We start from the raw sequence: 19,736 nt of genomic DNA, 5'->3' as shown, positions 1-19,736 counted from the left end.
AAAATATGAGTTTTATCGTTGGCGGTATAATCAGTACTTAGGTACCTTAAAATTATTTAAATAGAGAAGTAAAACGTTAACAAGTACATTATTAAGACACAATTTTGGTCCGATATGAAGACTAGAAAAATCTTTGTACTATGAGTATTTTGACTACACAAGACTTGTATGAGCTCTATGAACTCATGGGCCCTGTGCCTTATGCCATTTTTTTTATAGATGATTGAAACACTTCGTATACCCTGATTGGGCATCAGCAAGTAATGATAGGTGAGGATAAGAGCAGGTCAGATAGCCCATCGTGACAAATTCATTAAGAATTAATTACGTTGGTTTTCAGGGGGGAGCCATGTAAAGTCGACCTGACAAGGTATATTGCTATATTGGGGCCACTAGCTGCCGCTATTAACAATCCCCTCTCTCCCTTCTGCCTTTGGTTTAGGTAGGAGAACCTCTTTAGAAAATTATTCTAGACCAGTATTTTCTAAAGTAGGTTTTGTGGTTGCCAAGGGTGCCGTGGAAAAATAAGAACATTTATGAGTATTTGTAATTTTTGTAACAGACTACGGAACTGATTTTAAATACATTTCTATGGTACCCATTTGTAAGTACATCCTTTCATATAAAAAAAAATCAAATCGGTTTCCAACTGATGGAGTTACGAAGTAATAAACATAAAAAAAAAATACAACCGCTTTGAGAACGTTTTTCTTTTTGAAATCGTTTGAAAATATTGAATGTTCCTTGGCCAGAAATTTAGAAACCACTGCTCTAGACTGTACTATAAAAATACATATAGCGATTATAAAAAAGCATTACATTCTATTTATTTCCTCTAATAAGGCAGTGAATTTGGAGTTTACTCTTAGGTAAAATATTTCGAACGCCGTCGAGCAGGTAGTATGGTTATATTGGGAATAGTTGGCACGATTTCACATTTTCGCTGTACACTTCTGTATAGTTGGTCACGTATATTTCGGGACTTGTTGATATGTGGTCGATGCAGCCTTTGAAATTTTGTGGGAACCACTTCTTTGCCAATTTACTATCGTCCTCTGTTATGCCACCTGTAAGTAGTTAAAAATATCCCATTTATTTATCGTTGGTAGATACAATTAGGAAAATGGTAGTTGTAGAGTGCAAAATTAATATTTCTGGACGTCCTTATTATACAGTGTCTGCTATTCACGAACAGTACAGCTTTTATAATGGGTAAAAAGATAATTCTTAGCATTCTCATATATCCCGCTGTTTTGCCTGCGTGAATCAGTTTATAAAATATCCTATGTGTTAAGTTACAATATAACCTAACTGTGTACTAAATTAATTTAAATTATTTGAGTTTGCGTGTAACACCTTAGACCACATCGTCACTTAAGATCAGATCAGCTTGTGGTCAAATGCCCTCAAATTTAATATAAAAAATAATCCGTTCAGGTGTTTAAGTGTGATTGTATAACAAACATCCCAAATCTTTACAATCTTTCATATTAATTTTTCGAAAGTTCCTTATTCGCGTCTCACGGCAGTTTAGCCATAGTATTAATTTCCATCTCTTATAAAACAGAACATTCAACAGAGCAGACAATTGGTAAACTTACCTATATATACATCAACATCACCATATTTCACATTACTGTTTAATCCTGGCTCTTCAACATAGGCCAGTGCTTGGTCAACGGTCACCAAAATGTTGTTTTTCTCCAGCCTTAAAACAAGAGTGTGCCACTCTCCGTCCGATAAGAAACCAGCTTTTGGCACCGATCTTATAACGACTTGAGACGATCCTGAATTTCGTTCTTCAATTAGTTCTTGCGTGGTGTTGTGTTGAAAACACCACACTAGCTTGAGAAAAGCTTTTTCTAAACCTATGCCCAAGTAATCGTAATCCTGTGAAGAATAATAAATAAATAAGGTAAATAAATTAGTAGATTTCAGTCAAATCGGTAGAGTTTGTCAATATTTGTCACGCTTGACAGGCAGATTGGCAACTGCAGTTAGGCCTTGGAGATGTTTTAAGAGGGTCGCTGCTGCTCATATTTCGACCATTATGTTCTTTTCTTTTTTATACAACCTATGGCGAACAAACTGACAGCCCACCTGATGTAAAGTGGTAACCGTCGCCTATAGACATGAGCAGTACCATGGACATACCAGAGTATGCTGTTTCGCCCATGATACCCCCCCATGCGTTACCATTCCTGAGGACTCAGGTGTTATTCCTTCGTACCCAGTAAATTCACGCCATATCCCACGCTTCAAACCGAAACACAGCCATGCAAATACAACTGCTTTACGGTTGAAACACGAATGGTACAGAGGTACCCAAGCAATCGACTTGTTACTACACCCACGGGAAAGGAAGGGGTGGTCTATTCTATATCGGGAGTATACGGCAGTCAAGTGTCATACGGAATATATATGTATATATATATATATATATATATATATATATATATATATATATATATATATATATATATATATATATATATATATATATATATATATATATATATATATATATATATATATATATATATATATAGAATATACTTACCATGGCTAACCACACGAGTAGTCCATTGGGTTCGGCGGTAGTAAAATTAAGAGTGAGGTAGTCAGGTCTCTGCAGCACGACGCGCTGCTGTCCGCTGTGTCTCGAAGCAGACCGCCGCCCCAAAGACATGAGCGATTCACCGTTGAACTGCGGTACCGTGATGTTTATACCTATGGGAAGTTTTTCAATTTATTAACAAGTCATCATTTGTCATCAAGTTGAGTGAGTGCTCGTTTGCCTTCTATGTTATAAAAAAAATAAAAGAAGTACTTTTTGTTTCGCAAATTAAAAACACAATCATCCTATCAAATGGTATTAAAATTATTTTCATAAAAAATGTTAGTCCGATCTCTACATGGTCCCTCCTGATAACATCGTAGTTACATTTTTCACTGCTGTGCTCCGCTTATACCAATACCGCAGGTAGGGTTGCCATTTTATTATCATTCTTTAAAGAAAAAACTTACGAGATTCACAATTAAGTCCTGCGAATCCCGCGGCGCAGATGCAAGTGCCTTTTCTACAGACGCCGGCGGGCGGCGTGCAAGTAGCGGGCGTGCATGCGGCGTGGCGGCGGCAGCGTGCAGTTGTGGCACCACCGGTGGCGCCACTAGTGCCGGTAGAGCCCGCGGGCGAGCAAGCGCAGTGCGCACGGCCCGCCTGCACGCTACAAGCGCCGCCGCCGCAGGTCTCCCCGCCGCACACCGTACCATCGCAATCCAAAACGTTACGGCCCTCTGGCGAATATTATTTTGTATAAGTGAAGAAATATGTATGTAGTTTTGCCATTAGTATGTAGAGGACTCGCCTTTGTACATTATGTTTGAAATTAGATGTTCTTAAGAATATGTTTGTATACAATAACAAATAAGGAATAAAGAAAGTAGTTCGTTTAAATTTAATTTTTTTATTCATTTCAATGAAAAGGCATTTAAATATTGTTAAAATAATCACAGTACCGCTTTTTGAATGAAATTAGTAATAACTCAAAATATTGAATCGTTAAAAAAGTTTGAATTTGACACAAAAATCCCCATTATCAAAATGATCCGCCATTTATTGAATTCATTTGTTACAAAAAATGTGATAAATGAAGAACCGCTCGACCGATTTTGTGCAAACTTCACATAAACCATCTACTTAATAGTCCGAACAAAGCCTAAACATTTGTCTTGGATAGTTGAGCCCGTTCTTGAGTTATAAAATTACAACGAAAAGTGGCATTAATTTTTATATATATAGATTATACTTTATATTTGAGATGGACCTTAATAAAAAAGTATTTACCTCGTATATTCTGTGGTTCGAGAGGCAGTAATATGTTATTGACGTGGAGATTTCTGATGCAGCCCGTAAATGATTCCGGCGGTCCAGACATTGCATCGAACGGCAACATCGATAAATCATTCGTGCCTCCTAAAAATGAATTTAATCATATTATAAGCATCATACTCACAAACAGAGTTCTCCAATGGCAAAGTAGAAATGCGTTTAATAATAATTAAGTTTAAATTTATAATAAAAAATCTTTAGCGTTTATCAACTTCATTTTCTTTTCAAACCATTCAAACGAAAGCAAAATAACTGTTTTTGTCACAACTGAAGTAAGTTTTTTTTCCGTAACACAATCTTAAATGGTGGTTCTAATATTTTTATGCAAGTTTGTGCTAAAGTAAAGATACGTTTTACCTCTAGCTGGTCTGGCAGGAAGGAGGCACCGTTTAGGTATTTATCACTTTTCATAAGATGGAGCCGTAGGCTTAGGTACATATTTAAGGCCGGGTGAACCGTGCCCACTAATACCCTCAGAACCGTTTACCATTAGACGGGCTGTATGCTTATGGTATAAAAAAAAGGTAAGTAAAGCTTAGCCAAGATATCTCTGAGAGTACATGGTACCGCACCATCGTAACGTATTAGGGTTTTGCGATAGCTAGAATCCGGAATGCAAAATTCGTTTATGGATTAGTGGCTTTGACTATTTATTACACGGTACATTCTTCAATATCACTATTGACTTAGAAGATACATTGAAACAGATCGTACCTAGATGTATAGAAGCGTTGCTAGCGGTGTGCGGGTACGCATGCGCGAGCATGGCTTCTGTGCTGAGGGCGCCGTCCACCCATACGTACAGCCGGCTTCCGTAGCGGCCCGCCTTCACGTTATGCCACTGTGACATGGACAGGACCACCCCGCTCCGCACCAGCGAGGTCATGCCTGACACACGATCTGTGGGCACACGTAAAATATTGTTATTACAGAAATTCTTTAGATGATTCAATTAATTCTAGTATATATGTACTGCGTACTTCTAGTTGCGTGAAAATAGCAAAAAATAAAGAAGTTAATGGTGACACAAGGTGAAAAATGAAGGAAGAGTTTTACCTATCCATCGATACTCCAGCAGTCCGCCCTGCATCGACAGCGTGGTGTAGAAGTGTGGTGTCTCCCCAAACAGTACCAATCCGCGTTCTTTGGATGGCTTGATCTCAGCTTCCAGTGATACACTCACGCTGGATATCGTACGTGGGTGTAAGCTGATGTACGATCTAATGCCAGTGAATAGGACGTCTGTTGGTATCAGATCTGTGTAATAGGTACATGTTGTTATAAATTAAGTGTGAGTCGTAGAAGAGAATCATTTATTTAATCAAAATAAATGTCATGGGATAAGTGCAGGTAAATGATGTTCTGCATCTAGTATTGCAATCATTCATTGCGGTCAGGCGGATCGTATGCTTGATTGTCATCCTTATTATAAACAATAGATAATGACCATGTAGAACTTATAATTTGTAATAGTGAAATAGGTTGGCAGCGAGGTAGTCCATGGTATGAGCTTATATTTTCATGGGTCTTTAAGTATCTATAAATCAGTTGCATATACCAGAAGGAGACTTTGTTCAAAAGTCGTTTACTTGGGCACCTCTGTGTCTTCGTGTTTCTACCGTGAAGCAATTGTGTTTACATGGCTGTGTTTCGGTTAAAAGGGTGGGATATGATAGTGAATTTACAGGGTACACATGAATAACATCTAAGTCCTGAGGAATAGCACCGCATGGGGGGTATCATGAACGAAACAGTATACTTTGGTATGCCCATGGTACTGCTCATGTCTATAGGCGACGGTTACCACTTTCCATCACGTGGGCCATCAGCTTGTTTGCCATTCTAAGTTGTATAAAAAAAAAACTATTCCAACAGATGAAAAAAAAATTGAAGCCTCTTGGCTGTTAGTGGACATGTTGTAGGTGTTGTCCTAAAGCTTATTTCATGCTTACCTTGATCACAATTTGTTCCAGCTTTTCCATAAGGGCAGTCACACTGGGCATCGTTATTAGTAGTTATAACGCATCTTCCTTGACATTTTGATACAAAACTATCACACGGATTTCTTTTGGACGAACAAGTAGGCCCGAACCAACCTTCGTTACAAATGCATCTAAAACAATACAGGTTTTTTTTTAATAAATATGATATTTAATGATAATAAATATGGACTACTACATTAGTCCTTAAGTCCACTGCTGAACATAGGTCTCCTTCTATTAGAATGTTTTGACAGTAGATGCCATGCTTGGCAGGCGGGTTGGCAATCGCAGTTAGGCCTTGAAAATATTTTAAGAAGGGTTGCTGTTGCTTATACCTTGACCATTTGAAATATCTTAATCCCTTCTTACAATACCCATGGGGTGGCCTATTCTATGCCGGGACCACACGGCAACCTAGGTATCTATGTAATTGGTAATCAGTGTATGTATCTATGGCAGTGTCAATTACTTTCTGTATGGATATATCGTTTTGTCAATTATAGTTTTATCCATGTTGTTAAAGTTCTATTCCATGTGTTAATGATGCTAACATTACATTAGAAACATCTTTTGAATTTATGAATATCAAACAATTAATTAGATAATAATCAATAAAAATATGCGGACTATCTAGGTAACTGTAATTACGTTCATCACAATAGCAATTAAATATCTAATGATTGATTGGAAATATTTTTGACTAATTAATCTGAGATTACAGTCATGAGCAATAAATCATCATCATTTGTCATTTATTGTCCAGTGCCTAAATAAAGACAATGTTTTTAGCAAATATTATCAATCATTGTTATATATATCTTTTATATATGTATTTTTGATGATGATATGTAAAACAGAATCTAGATATATATGTTTACTAAAACGGATACAGCCTTTGATTACTCCATTAAGAACTACAGTTTTGAATATGTATTTTATAACGTACCCATAAGTAGCAGGAGATTGTATGCAGACGCCCTTAGGTGCGTTGCAGGATTTGGCAGTGCATTGCGCGACGCCGCACTGTCCGGCGCCGCGTCCGGCGAGCGCGCGACTCGATCCAGCACCGCCGCCGGACACCGAGCCAGACACGTCCCATACGCAGCCGCGCCAGCCACTGTGCAGCGGCAGGTCGTGCGGCAGTGTTGCGAAACCCTCGGATGGATGACCACCTAGACCACCCAGTAAACTAGTCTCGGAAAGGTGCCTTTGTGCTGAGTAGGCGTGATAAATTTCTATCCATATTGATTAAATTAGTTGTTAACTGAATAAACTCTTTCTGGAAAAGATAAGGGTACTAGAAAGATACTTTGTGGTACAAATTATCCACAGTATCTTGCTATTTCATGCGTGTTTCTTCCATCAAAGTGCTTTACTTTTATACATTTTTACCTAAAACATTTGGTACAGCGACGTTGCCACAAACTATGTAAAAATGAAATTAAGCGTAATAATTTAACCCTCAAAAATAGCAACTCATATAGGCGTCACAGTATATTTAGCGATGTATATGATTTTGTTTATGTATAGGTGACTTACTACTTCCCATGGATTGTCTACTTCTTTTCGAAGTTGCATAAAGAAGCTTGCATATCTAATAAAAAATGTAGAATTTTTCGTACTTGTCGTGGATGACTTACCGATGTAGAGATACGGTAAAAGCGTCATGTGCGTGTCGGCCGCGGGCGCGTTTCCCGAGGCATTGTGACGGCCGTCGACGCTGAAGCCAGCGCTGCGGCCACGCCGCCACACGCGCACTGCGTGGCCACCGCGACGGGCCGACAGCGCGCGCGACGTAAACACGCGTCGCGGACCTGTAAACGAGCGTTTTAATATACGATTATGGTGTTGTATCGACGAATGATTGAGGCTTCTAGAAGTTTCTGTGAAGATTTTAGAGAGTTTCGACACATTTTGCTTTGACGTTTCTATGACAACCAAATGATCGAGCGGCATACGCTTGCTTTGCTACCGCACAACGTTATGTAAACATCTAGAAGAGACTTTTAAAAGTGTCTATAAAGTTTTTAGAAAGTCTGGACTCATAGGCAGCGCTGTATAACTATATAGCTACTGTTTAGATTTAACGAAGCTTCATGAGGCTTCCAAAAGATTTTACTTAAAGTTATAAGGTTTCGATCGACCGAACAGCAAAAGCTTGTAATACGAAACTTCGTAGATTGAATTAGCTTTATGAAATTTATGACTGTTTTTATAAGTTTAAACTTAGAACTATTACTCACCACTGCCCATATTCCAAGTTAGCATAATATATCCCTTAACGAAGGTCAACGCCAAATGTTGACTGCGCGAGTCGTGCCGTCCGGCTTGCCCGACGAAAGCCAATAGTGATATTTGGTCCATGTCGGTTGTATGGAAACGTAGACGCAGATCGAAGCGGTCCGAGTGTACAGCCGCTGGTGATAGTGGGTACAGGAGGTAGGATGATATCCCGGCACTGATCGGAGCTAATGACGGACGCGTTATTTCCACATCTAAAGAAAAAGTTTAATTTAGGTATCATAGATGAACCTTAATAATTCATTAACGTCCCGTTGGTGGGTACGGATCTCCCCCTATGAGAAAAAGATTAATTTATATATATTTTTTATTGCACTTGTAAAAAAGATATACAGCGATTAGTTTAACAACTCGATAACAGGATGAGCTTATCTCTGAGGGAGATATCTTCCAGACTTTCTTCCTTTTTTTATTATTTATTTAAGGGCAGCGATTACCACCATGCCAGCCAAGTTTTTCCTTTCTTTAGTAGTCTTCTGCCATCCTTCTGGTCATTGAAAGTTACGACTGACACAAGTATATTAGTTATGAGTTTTAAAGTCTATTCTCCCAAATGTCTTCAACATATATGTTTGGCTCATTCCTACTTCAGTTAAGGTCCACATACATTATGACAGTTTGTGGATGTACTTCTAATAGACAGTTCTTAATATAACCTTTTTTGTTTATATCCCTATTTTGACAGATTTTCAATTTAAATTTTCCAGAAGTGACTTCAGGCAATCGTAATTTAGAAATGGCAGGTTACACAATCATATCGACGAGGATATGTTGCCCTTTTGTAGTTCTTTTACTGACTATTATCCTTTATTTTTTAAAATATAATTATTATAACAGTTAAATTAGGAGAAACGCTCACTGTGTTCGCAGAATATTCCATGTCTCCCGTAGGGACAGAGGCAGAGGAAACCAGTGCCGGGGTGTCGCACGCAGCTGCCGCCTGCTTCGCACGGGCTGTGCTCACACACCGACTGCTTGCACTGCTCGCCCATCCATCTGCCCGACCATTCACCAAACATATGGAATACAACACCAAATTAATCCGAAAGATGGTAATGGAGTCGCCGACATTAGTGTATTTCCTATACTGTTTTCAAGAGCGTCATGGGTACATTACATTCGTAATGTATTATGTGCTGTCCATGTTGCTGTTAATATTTTTAAGAAACGGTTACCGTTTCTGATTAGGTGGGCAGTCAGCTTGTTTGCCCTTCCAAGTTGAGTAAATTAAAAATAAATTGTTACCCATTAGGACAGGAGCAGGTGTATGTGTCGCCATGATCGCTACAGGAGCCACCGTTGAGGCAAGGCGCCGACAAACACGACAGCGAACCGCACTCACTTACTTCACCAGCTAAGAACGCGTCACCGAATACTTCGCGCTCCTCACCATTTACCTATTGATATATTTTTAATGTGATCGCAGTGCAAAACAATGCACACTGTGATGATTTTATCATCAGATTCGGTAGATATATATATTTTAAACAATTTTAATATATGAAATAGTATTCATAATAATCATATTTAAACCTTGAAGTGTACAAGACCTTAAAAAATTAAAATATATTTGTCATAGGAGGTAAAAAATTTATAATCATTGTCAACATACGACGTGTAACGAAAACTGTTACATCGGATAATAAAGAAATATAAACATAAATATAAACATAAGTAAAAGATTATTGTCTTTTATTGTCCAACCCAATATTTTTCGCGTGATGATAGATAAAGAATAATTTTTACTATCCTGGATATCCTGGGAATACTTCACACAAAGTGAAGGAAGGTAGGCTTTTCACCAGTATCTGTTCACTTACATTTAAATACGTACTAAGTTAATTACCTATTGCCAGCAAATATTTTTATTTAATTACCATTAAATCCTTGATGCAACCAATAAAAGGTTTATTATTAAGATCTCTATCATCAATCGTATTACCCAGATGTAGAGTGGCATTGTGGTCAATGGAACTTATATTTGCCACTTGTCCGCCACTCATTGCAACTGTGTCGTTTAAACGAAGAGTAGCATTACAGTATTGCTCTTTTGGGTACAAATCTAGCCTGTAAAAATTAAAGCAGGTAAAAGCACAATTAATATATGCGAAGAGTTTAAAGTAAATCTCAAAGAGTATTTAAATCAATTTTAATAAAAAATACATAAAAGCTTGAAAGTTGTATTACATTAGCTGAATATTTGGGCAATAATGATTTTTAGATTGTTATATATATCCAATAAGTTATAAGGTCATCAAATTATAAAAATGCGTGATTATTGACAAGAATACAATAAAAACGTTTTTATTATATCTTAGTTTATATTATATGCTAGAATTCACCACAGATCGTGAGGAAAACAGGTAGAAATTAAGGTAGAAGCATGTAGTTTTGCAATAACTTAAACAATATTCACTGCTCACCTAGTCTCAATCTTCATAGGATAACCTTTATTAACAAACGTCTTCAATTCACTCAACAACATCGTTTGATATCCACAAGAAAATTTAAATTTTAACAATCCCGATATCATATACAGTTGCATGTAGACACCTTTAGCTATATCGACGTGCATTATTTGTCCTTCTGTTATAAGAGTCTTCGCATTGAATTCTATATCGATAGAAGTACTGTTGCGTAGTTTATGTGTTATAAATGAGTTCCCTCCGAAAGCAGCTGAAGAAATTGTTATTTTCTCTTCACAGAATCTTCCCGCATAATTAAAGTTGCAGTGACACTAGAAATTGTTAGAAAATATATTTTCATAATTATTTTGATTTTATTATATGTCATAGTGCTAAAAATTTGATGACTTTCAAAATGTTCAACAGATTAAGATCGCTCTTAAGACACAACAGTTAACAATTACTAAGTCTTTTGGATGTGTAATATTTCTGGTAGCAGAAATATAAAATTATTCTGTCGAAATTCTTATATCAACTAATAAATATCAAGATTAACTTACTCTGATACCATGTGGAGAGGTGATGCAATTTCCGTTATTATTACAGACGCTGTCAGTACACTCTGATTGTACAGTGGTATATGCATATGTTGTATTATCGGTGCCTGTCACTGGTTCCATAGATTCTGTCGTTAAAGTTACGTAGGATGTAGGAATTTCTGTACTTGGATGTTCAGTAGGAATGTCTGTAAACATTTTCTCTGTTGTTATGTCACCTTTAGGTGTAGTAGTTATCTCAGCTGTTGTTTCTTCAGCAGTTGATTTAGTAATAGGTATGGTTGACTCTGTTGTAGGTATTGTTACTTCAGTAATTTCTACAACTTGAGTTACTACAGTATCCACTTTAGTAATTTCTGTACTGGTTCCATCTACAACTTTAACTGAAGTTGTTGTTTGCTCACAACCTTCTTTACATTGCGTAGTTGTTTCTGTTTTTGAGTTATCTGATTCTATCGTTATTATACTTTGTGTTTCCGATGTTTCGGTAACTTCTTTCTCTGTCACAGGTTCCACAACTGTTGTTTTAGCTGTTTCAGTTGTTTCATCAGTTTGATCTCCTTTCGTTTTATCAGTTACTTTGGTAACACTTTCTTTAGTTGATTTTTCAGTTATTTCTGTGGAGGTGGTCATTTCAATTGTTGTAGTGGTCAAAAGTTCAGTATCTGTTGTTGTTATTGTTTTTGCTATTGTATCATTGTAAGTCGTTGAGTATGACGTAGTTATATCAGTTATGTCTTCGTGCATAGTAGTCAATAAGACAGATTGCGTAGATGCAGGCAGTGGCGTAGGACTAACATATTCACAATCATAGGAACCATCGTCTAGTATCAAACATTCGCATAAAGTTCCTGTGAGTTTTGGAGGACACGAGCATGTGAAGTTATCAACACCGTCAATGCAAGTACCTCCATTCATGCATCTAAAATTAATTAGGGTTATATTAAAAGCATAACAACTAAAAAAAATAATTTATTTTAAAATAGTAATAATACTCCGCATGATAAAGATGAATTTTTACAAGATCATGAAAAAAGTACTAAATATTATGATAATGAGATATTTGTATAGTTTTAGATTATGATTACGATTAGGTAATGATTTAATACCTTCTAAAATAAAATTTTAATACCTTGGTCCTAGCAGACACTCGTCATATTGGAGCTCACACCGTTCCCCATGATAGTCGGGTACACAGTAGCATACTCGCATGCCCTCTTCCACCACGCATAGTGCATTGTTACTGCAAGAATTTTCATCGCAGAATTCTATCTGTACTTCACAACTTTTGCCTGTGTAACCTGTATATTAATTAGATAGTTTGATACTAATTATTTGTATAAAGTATAGTATATAGAAAAAGATGAAATTTCACTAATGAATATAATTTGAAATTTAAATATTTAAATCTTTAAGAAATGTTTACCAATATAAATTTTGAGTATGTTTCATAAATGTTATCGTAGTACGAGTATACTTTGCTTAGAATGGTTGTAATATTTTGTCGAAAGTTCCAACGTTGAATATACTTGATATCTAGCTAAAAGTAAAATACTTACCAAATGTACAGGCACACATATAATCAGCATGAACATCGATACAAACTCCACCGTTCTGGCAAGGATTCGATTGGCATTCATCGATTTGTTCTTCGCAAAATCGTCCGGCCCAACCTAAAAATATACAAATCTATTTTATTATAAATTATATATGTAATATATTTAATTTTTACATATGTGAGCTACAAGTACTTAAATTAAAATTTCTGAAATTCATCATGGTGGCCTAACTTGTTTTCATTCTCATCTATCACCCATCATCTGTATCCCGTTAGCGCAATACATTTTCACATCAAAAAAAATATATATACATCTGTAGGTGCCAGACGTAGATAGCACCATAGCGGCGTGGGGTGGATATTATATAGAATTATATTTTATATAGGATTATTATATAGAAAGCATGGTTATTTTGAGTCATAAATAATATAGTATAAGTATTACTGGAGGTAATAATTATTGAATAAAAAAGTTTATAGAATTAAATAAATATAATTTTACGAGTAGTTATTATTTACCTGTCATTATCCTATAATCTATTTGCGTTCCACGTTTATTTTTTTATTAATATCTTTAATTTTGTTTTTAAAATGAATATATAGTTAATATATTTATAATTGTTTTTAACTGTTATTTTAAACTTCCTTAATTATACAACATTACCATACCTACTTGTAGAACTAAATTAGTTTGTTACTGTAAGGTTACTTATACAAATTTGTGTTTTAAATTTTATTAATTGTCTTGCTTATTTCCTATATTTTATAATGCAAATAAAGTATACATTGTTTTCTTAGTGTGAACTTTTCTTAAAATTGTTTGTATCTATCTATAATAAATTTACTACTACATATAATCTTTTAGAGGAAACAATAAAGGGTATCTATTTATCTATATATACTCATACATTCATCTCTGATTGTTATCATTTCAATATTCATATCTTTTTCAGTCTTATCATCATTTATAGAGTCCATTTATCTCTTATAAGTTTTCTTCTACATTTATGATCATTCATATTCTATTATAATTATTACAGTTATTTTATATTTCAAGTAACCAATTAGGTTAAAACCTCTGAGACCTTCGAAATCACTGTGCTCTCTTCTTGATGATATTAAAGTTAAAATAACTAAGTATGAAAATATAAATTAGAAAATACTGAAACTAGAAAAAACTATTTATATACCCATCTCACCTGGCAAACATTCGCAATAAAACTTAAAGCCAGGCCCCTCGATACACTTGGCTCCGTTGTAGCATCGGACCTCCTCGGTGGTGTTGCATACAGCCACATCCACCTCGCAGTGGTGTCCAGAGAAGCCCGGGATACAGGAGCACACGTATCCGTTGGTCATGTCGATACAAGTGCCATTGTTGAGGCACGGGTTCGATTCACATTCGTTGTAATTCGTCTCGCAGTTGTCCCCTTAAAATACATTAAATAATTTTGAATCTATTTATAGTTATTTCGAATAATCCATGTATCGCATCTTCGCAACTGTAACTAGACGATGTCTTTACAATCTAGATATTTAAGAAAAATTGATATGAAGGGTCTTCACAAGACCAGCAAAAGCCAAAACAATAATTATTAGAATTTGTTTTTGTCTGCCTGTATGTTTGTTATATCGTCACGTAAAACTACTGCACCAAATTTGATGCAGTTTTCACAGTTGTGTTTCTAAAATGTCTGTTGTATATACTTTATTGTGGTCTATTTAATTTGTTCTGAAATCCACGCGTACGAAGAAGGAGGCACCTAATATCTATACTTATGTATAATAAATCTCTAGAGAGGTCAATTTTGTACATGAAATATATTTCCAAAATAACTATCACCCCCTTAGGGAGATTAGTGATCGATACTGATGCCAAAAATGCAATCAGTAAATATTTTTGTCCGTCTGTCTGTAATAAATCGTTCGTTATAGAGACAAAAATTAATTTATTTAAATTAAATAAAACTTCAAAGTAAAAACATTATTCTTTATTTTTACTCCCATGGAGGTTATAGTATTTTTCATCGAAATAATTGGACACATATCATCTGGGCATTTCTAGTAGTGAAGGGAAATGTTGGGAAAACTGGAAACGTCTACTCCATTTTTAATATTTTAGTGTGCATATCTTTAATATTTTATATTTTTAAATGACGCTGGTATTTTTGAATATAAATGAGATTTGAAGTTCATTAGACATTCTAACTTTAATGGATGCCCCCTTGCAGTATTTACACAAAGAAATTGACTAACAGACAGAATATATATTTGTTTTGGCTATTATTTAAAAATCCTCCAAATCGCATTTTCGTTTCTTACTTTTTATCTTAATGCATGAATATCTCTTCAATATCTACTTATTGATTTTATTATTGAATTATGTCTCACCAATAAATCCATCGGGACAGGAGCAATTATATGAGGCTATGCCGTCGATACACGTGCCTCCATTCTGACAGGGGGACGACCAGCACTCATCCCAATTCGTTTGGCACTGCACCCCAGTATATCCATCCACACAATAACATGAGTATGTACTGTAATATATATGATGGAATTTATGTTTCTTTACTAAATGAACATTTAAATATTGATAGTAAAAAAAAAAAAACAAATTATGTAACGGAACTGTTTCATTTATTATCATAATATAAGATTTCATTAATGCTCTACTGATGGGCACATATCGTTTCTCATACGACGAGGACTTTACTGCACTTAACTAAGATTTTATAACATTTCGGGTTTGAATAGTAATTATGTAGGTGTTCTTACTTAGTCATCAAAGAGACGTTTACCTCCTACACTTTTTTTTAATTATTGTCATCTTTTGCTTTTTTTTTATACAACTTAGAATGGCAAACAAGTTGACGGCTCACCTGATGAAAAGTGGTAACCGTCGCCTATAGACATGAGCAGTACCATGGACATAACAGAGTACACTGTTTCGCTTATGACACCCCCCATGCGTTGCCATTCCTGAGGACTCGGGTGTTATTCCTCTGTACTCAGTAAATTCACGCCATATCCCACCCTTCACACAGAAACACAGCCATGCAAATACAACTGCTTCATGGTAGAAACACGAATGGGACTTTTCAACTTAATAGATATGGGCTATCAAGAAATTCGTATAAAATCGATACACAAAGTCAATCAAATTGAAACCCTTTTGAAAATGGTCAAAAGCAGCCAAGAGAATGTAGGACACATATTGAAGCTGACAATAATCTGATTTTATTCATCGATTCTTTCTATTAAATATGTCCATTTGTCGTATTTCGATGACCTCAATCATAAATCGAGTATGACATAGTTTTATTGAGAAATACTAGACCAATAAATTACTTACTTTATCAAACACGTACAGGTACATTTTTGTGTCTATTAGAACGTATTTTTCAAACGACTTCAATATGTAGGGTATTCTTAATTTTTCTTGAATCTTACCAGTATAGAGACAAGGTAGAGTAAAAGTTAGGCGGTAAACTAATGAATTAACTTCATCATATTCTCACTGCGAATTTTCATTGGGTGGATTTTTCCGTGATAAATTTAATTTTTTTCGTGTTTTTTTTTTATACAACTTAGAATGGCAAACAAGCTGACGGCCCACCTGATGGAAAGTGGTAACTGTCGCCTATAGACATGAGCAGTACCATGGACATAAAAGAGTATACTGTTTCGCCCATGATACCCCCCATGCGTTGCCATTCCTGAGGACTCAGATGTTATTCCTCTGTACTCTGTAAATTCACGCCATATCTCACCCTTTAAATCGAAACACAGCCATGCAAACACAACTGCTTCACGGTAGAAACACGAATGTGACAGAGGTACCTAAACAATCGACAGAATTTTGCGAAAAATATATGTTCTGTTGATGACTAAGCTGTACGTATGTATGCCTTTTTCTAGTCTGTATACACAGATACTCTTATCTCTTACATTCTAATGAATACACTAACCTGTTGATGTCGTCAATACAAATGCCATGTAAGCAAGGGTTACTAAGACATGAGATTCCAGCAGATACCACTTTCAGTGCTGCTAGCATCCACCAAATTGCGCGCACAACGCCACCCTGTTCGCTAAACATATTATCTAGCTAGATGTCTAGCTCTGCAGCCGAGGTTAGCCCATAAACAGCAACATGGTCTAAAAGATGCATAGAATTTTGTTATTATAAAATAGGCACTTGCTGTGCTGGCCCTTCCTTCGCATATATAACCCAATTGTTACTCGTACATTAACTTTGACCAGCATTTTAATATTTTTTTCATTTTGTACACCATACTAACATATGTACTATCAAATATGAAATACTAAACAAGAAATACTAACAAGCATATCTGAAGATAAACCAACAAACACACAAAGAGTGCAAAAAATTACAATACATAAACTCACATTTTCGATTCAGTATTCGCACGTACGAGTACATGCATCCTGAATCAAACTAAATAGGAACCCATTAGCTATATTTTCAGAAATATTTAATGTAAGCACAGTTTTGGCTTCTTTACGATTAGGGTTCCGCACAAAAAAGGTACAAAGAGCCCTTTAGGTGCGACTTTGTCCGTCCATCCGTCTATCACAGCGTTATATCTCAGCATCTACTAATGCTATCAATTTAAAATGTGGAATAGTTTTATATATTATCGACCCGAATATATTGTAATAGAAATAATGAAAATAATATTTATCTATGCTAAGAATAAGTCCAGGTGGGGTATTTTAAATCTGATTTTCATTTATTTTTATGCTACAAAGTTTTTTTAGTTATAATCAAAAATATGAGAATAAATCCATTTCTCCGAAGTTTCTGAAGCGAAAAATCTGATATAATTACGTTTTATAAAGGTATATGTGAATATTACAGGAAAAATAAAACGATGCTTGTAATTAGTACCGTTTTTGAGAAATTCTAAAACTCTTAAAAATAAACTTAGTTATTGCATCCAGTTTTTAACTAAAATGATGTTCACAATATTATATTATAAATTGTAGTATCAATAATAATAACTATGAGATGTGTAGTAGAAATCTAATAAAGGAAATTTTTATGTATTTATATACGGAACCTTTGGCGTGTGAGTTCAACTCGCACCTAACCGGGTTGTAAAGACTAATCGAAACTCGCGTGCCTCTCATGGTTCAATTGTATTTGTTCATTTTTTAAAGATGTCATGGCCTAGTGGCCTATACCATCTGAGTTATAAATTATAAGGGTAAACAAATCGAATCTGGCTGGCACCAAAAACTTTGCGTGTCAACGTTCACACTAGGGGGGGGGGGGGAAGGATCCTTAGTAATAAGGACTAATGGGCCCATTGCTAGCAAGCCTGTCAGACTGAAACCATTGTGACTAATACTTGTTCCATTCGTCACGATGGGCTAACAGAGCCTCTAGACAAATGACAAACGAATTCGTCGATGGATCTTTATATGTAATCTTTGTCAGATCCGTCAGTATTCTACGACTATGACGATATTTGGGGTACAGGTTCGAGTTCTTGAAGATTAATTTTATTAATCTATTTTATTAATTTTTCATCTTTAATATGTGACTACGCTATTAAGTTATTATGGTCCAATTTCATATAGTCAATGGGTTTTTAACAACTCTAATGTTATCTAAATCTAATTCTGATTACTGAAATAATAAATGAAATAAATGAATGACATAAAAACGTTCAACAACATTGAAGAAGCAGGATGTCACTTGTTAGCATATTGCATAAACAGAAATTATAATACAAATATCCTAATAACTAGGATATTAGGTATAAGATATTTAGTACTATCAATTTAAATATAGGCAACAATAATAGGAGGATATGCTACTACCACGATGGCTGGATATAGATATGGTTTTATTTCGAGTTTTATTGGTATCTTTTAAGTTACATAAAAATGTTTTATTCTTTGTTTCCTTATTATTAAATCCTAGGGATAATAAAAAGTAGCGTAATATCCGTTATATTCTTAATATGTAAACCACACAAAAAAAAAATACTGACTTCATTCTAAATATTTACGATTATTAAACATGCATAATTTTTTTTATATTTTTTTTAAATTTTAGAGTAAGTGAATTTGAAACTTTATTAAAAAAAATGAGAGAACAAAAAAATCTGCAGTTTTATGTAGGTAAAATAACCGTTTTATTATTTAATATTTTAAGTTTCTTTTAGGTTTTAGATAATATTACAAAACATATACATATTATATATGTATATACAATTTAATTATTATGCTAATTAGGGCTAGGTAGACCGCGACGCGCGTAATTTAAAATAATGAATCTGGCGCAGATTTTTATCTTATTCATAGATCACAAAAAGATATTAACAAATATAGAAATGTAAAAGTCTAAACTTACCTTAAAAGTAAACACTCACTTATACTACCACTAGATTATAAAATTACAAAGGTAAAGGCAACTCAGTACGGTAAAGCACAGTGGAACGAAATATAGGTCTCGTGGGCGCGGTGTGGTTACTGCCGCCGTTACCATGGTGACTCGCGATGTTTGCTGCTTCAGAGCGTTAAATTATTGACAAAATTCTCACACCGTGACATAATCCAACAAAGCACCTACTGGCATGACATGGTTTAAACAGATAGGAACTAAATTGTAATGTTTAGTTGGTACATAGACATCAACTATTTTTACAACAGTAACTAGGTACCCGATTTAAATTGTCTGTCGTTGTTTCACCCTCCGATCGTGTGAAATGTATGGAGTTGTAATCATACAATTATTTAGTTTTTTTAAGAAAAATTAGATGAAATTAGAATTGCAATTCTGATTGTACGGTCAAGTATTATATTTCCTGTGCTACGGTGGATCGATTATGTGGAAAGAATATCAGATTAAAGGTTTACAATTTGAAAGGATGGATAAACTACTATGGTCAGATGTGGGGCTGGGGGGGGGGTTGAGGGATTGTTAGTAATACAGGCATTGTTAGCAATATACCCTGTCAGGTTGACCTCCACTTGGCCCCCCCCTAGAAACCATTGTGCTGAATT

The 19,736-nt window shown here is 35.2% G+C and overlaps 1 protein-coding gene across 1 annotated transcript; it reads right to left on the bottom strand.

The window, feature by feature from the left end:
- Positions 1–16: 16 nt before the first annotated feature.
- On the bottom strand, positions 17–19,188 carry LOC113516722 (protein eyes shut). The gene is made up of 22 exons (XM_052901913.1): positions 19,084–19,188; positions 16,667–16,856; positions 15,087–15,235; positions 13,895–14,125; positions 12,697–12,810; positions 12,270–12,438; positions 11,141–12,059; positions 10,599–10,912; positions 10,053–10,242; positions 9,421–9,572; positions 9,035–9,171; positions 8,118–8,369; positions 7,515–7,688; positions 6,821–7,046; positions 5,845–6,005; positions 4,949–5,149; positions 4,607–4,792; positions 3,848–3,976; positions 3,028–3,297; positions 2,561–2,730; positions 1,602–1,890; positions 17–1,067 (listed from the first exon to the last, which is right to left on the bottom strand). Exons 2-22 carry the CDS (start codon positions 16,795–16,797, stop codon positions 907–909), a joined length of 4,725 nt encoding a protein of 1,574 aa, XP_052757873.1. The 5' UTR covers positions 16,798–16,856; positions 19,084–19,188; the 3' UTR covers positions 17–906.
- Between the last annotated feature and the right edge of the window lie 548 nt (positions 19,189–19,736).

This window comes from Galleria mellonella, unplaced genomic scaffold (assembly GCF_026898425.1).
Source record: "Galleria mellonella isolate WM207_F2 unplaced genomic scaffold, CSIRO_AGI_GalMel_v1 utg83, whole genome shotgun sequence".
NCBI classification, from domain to species: domain Eukaryota; kingdom Metazoa; phylum Arthropoda; class Insecta; order Lepidoptera; family Pyralidae; genus Galleria; species Galleria mellonella.
Note: the sequence above shows the minus strand (reverse complement) of the source record. Positions and strands in the feature narration are given on the sequence as shown.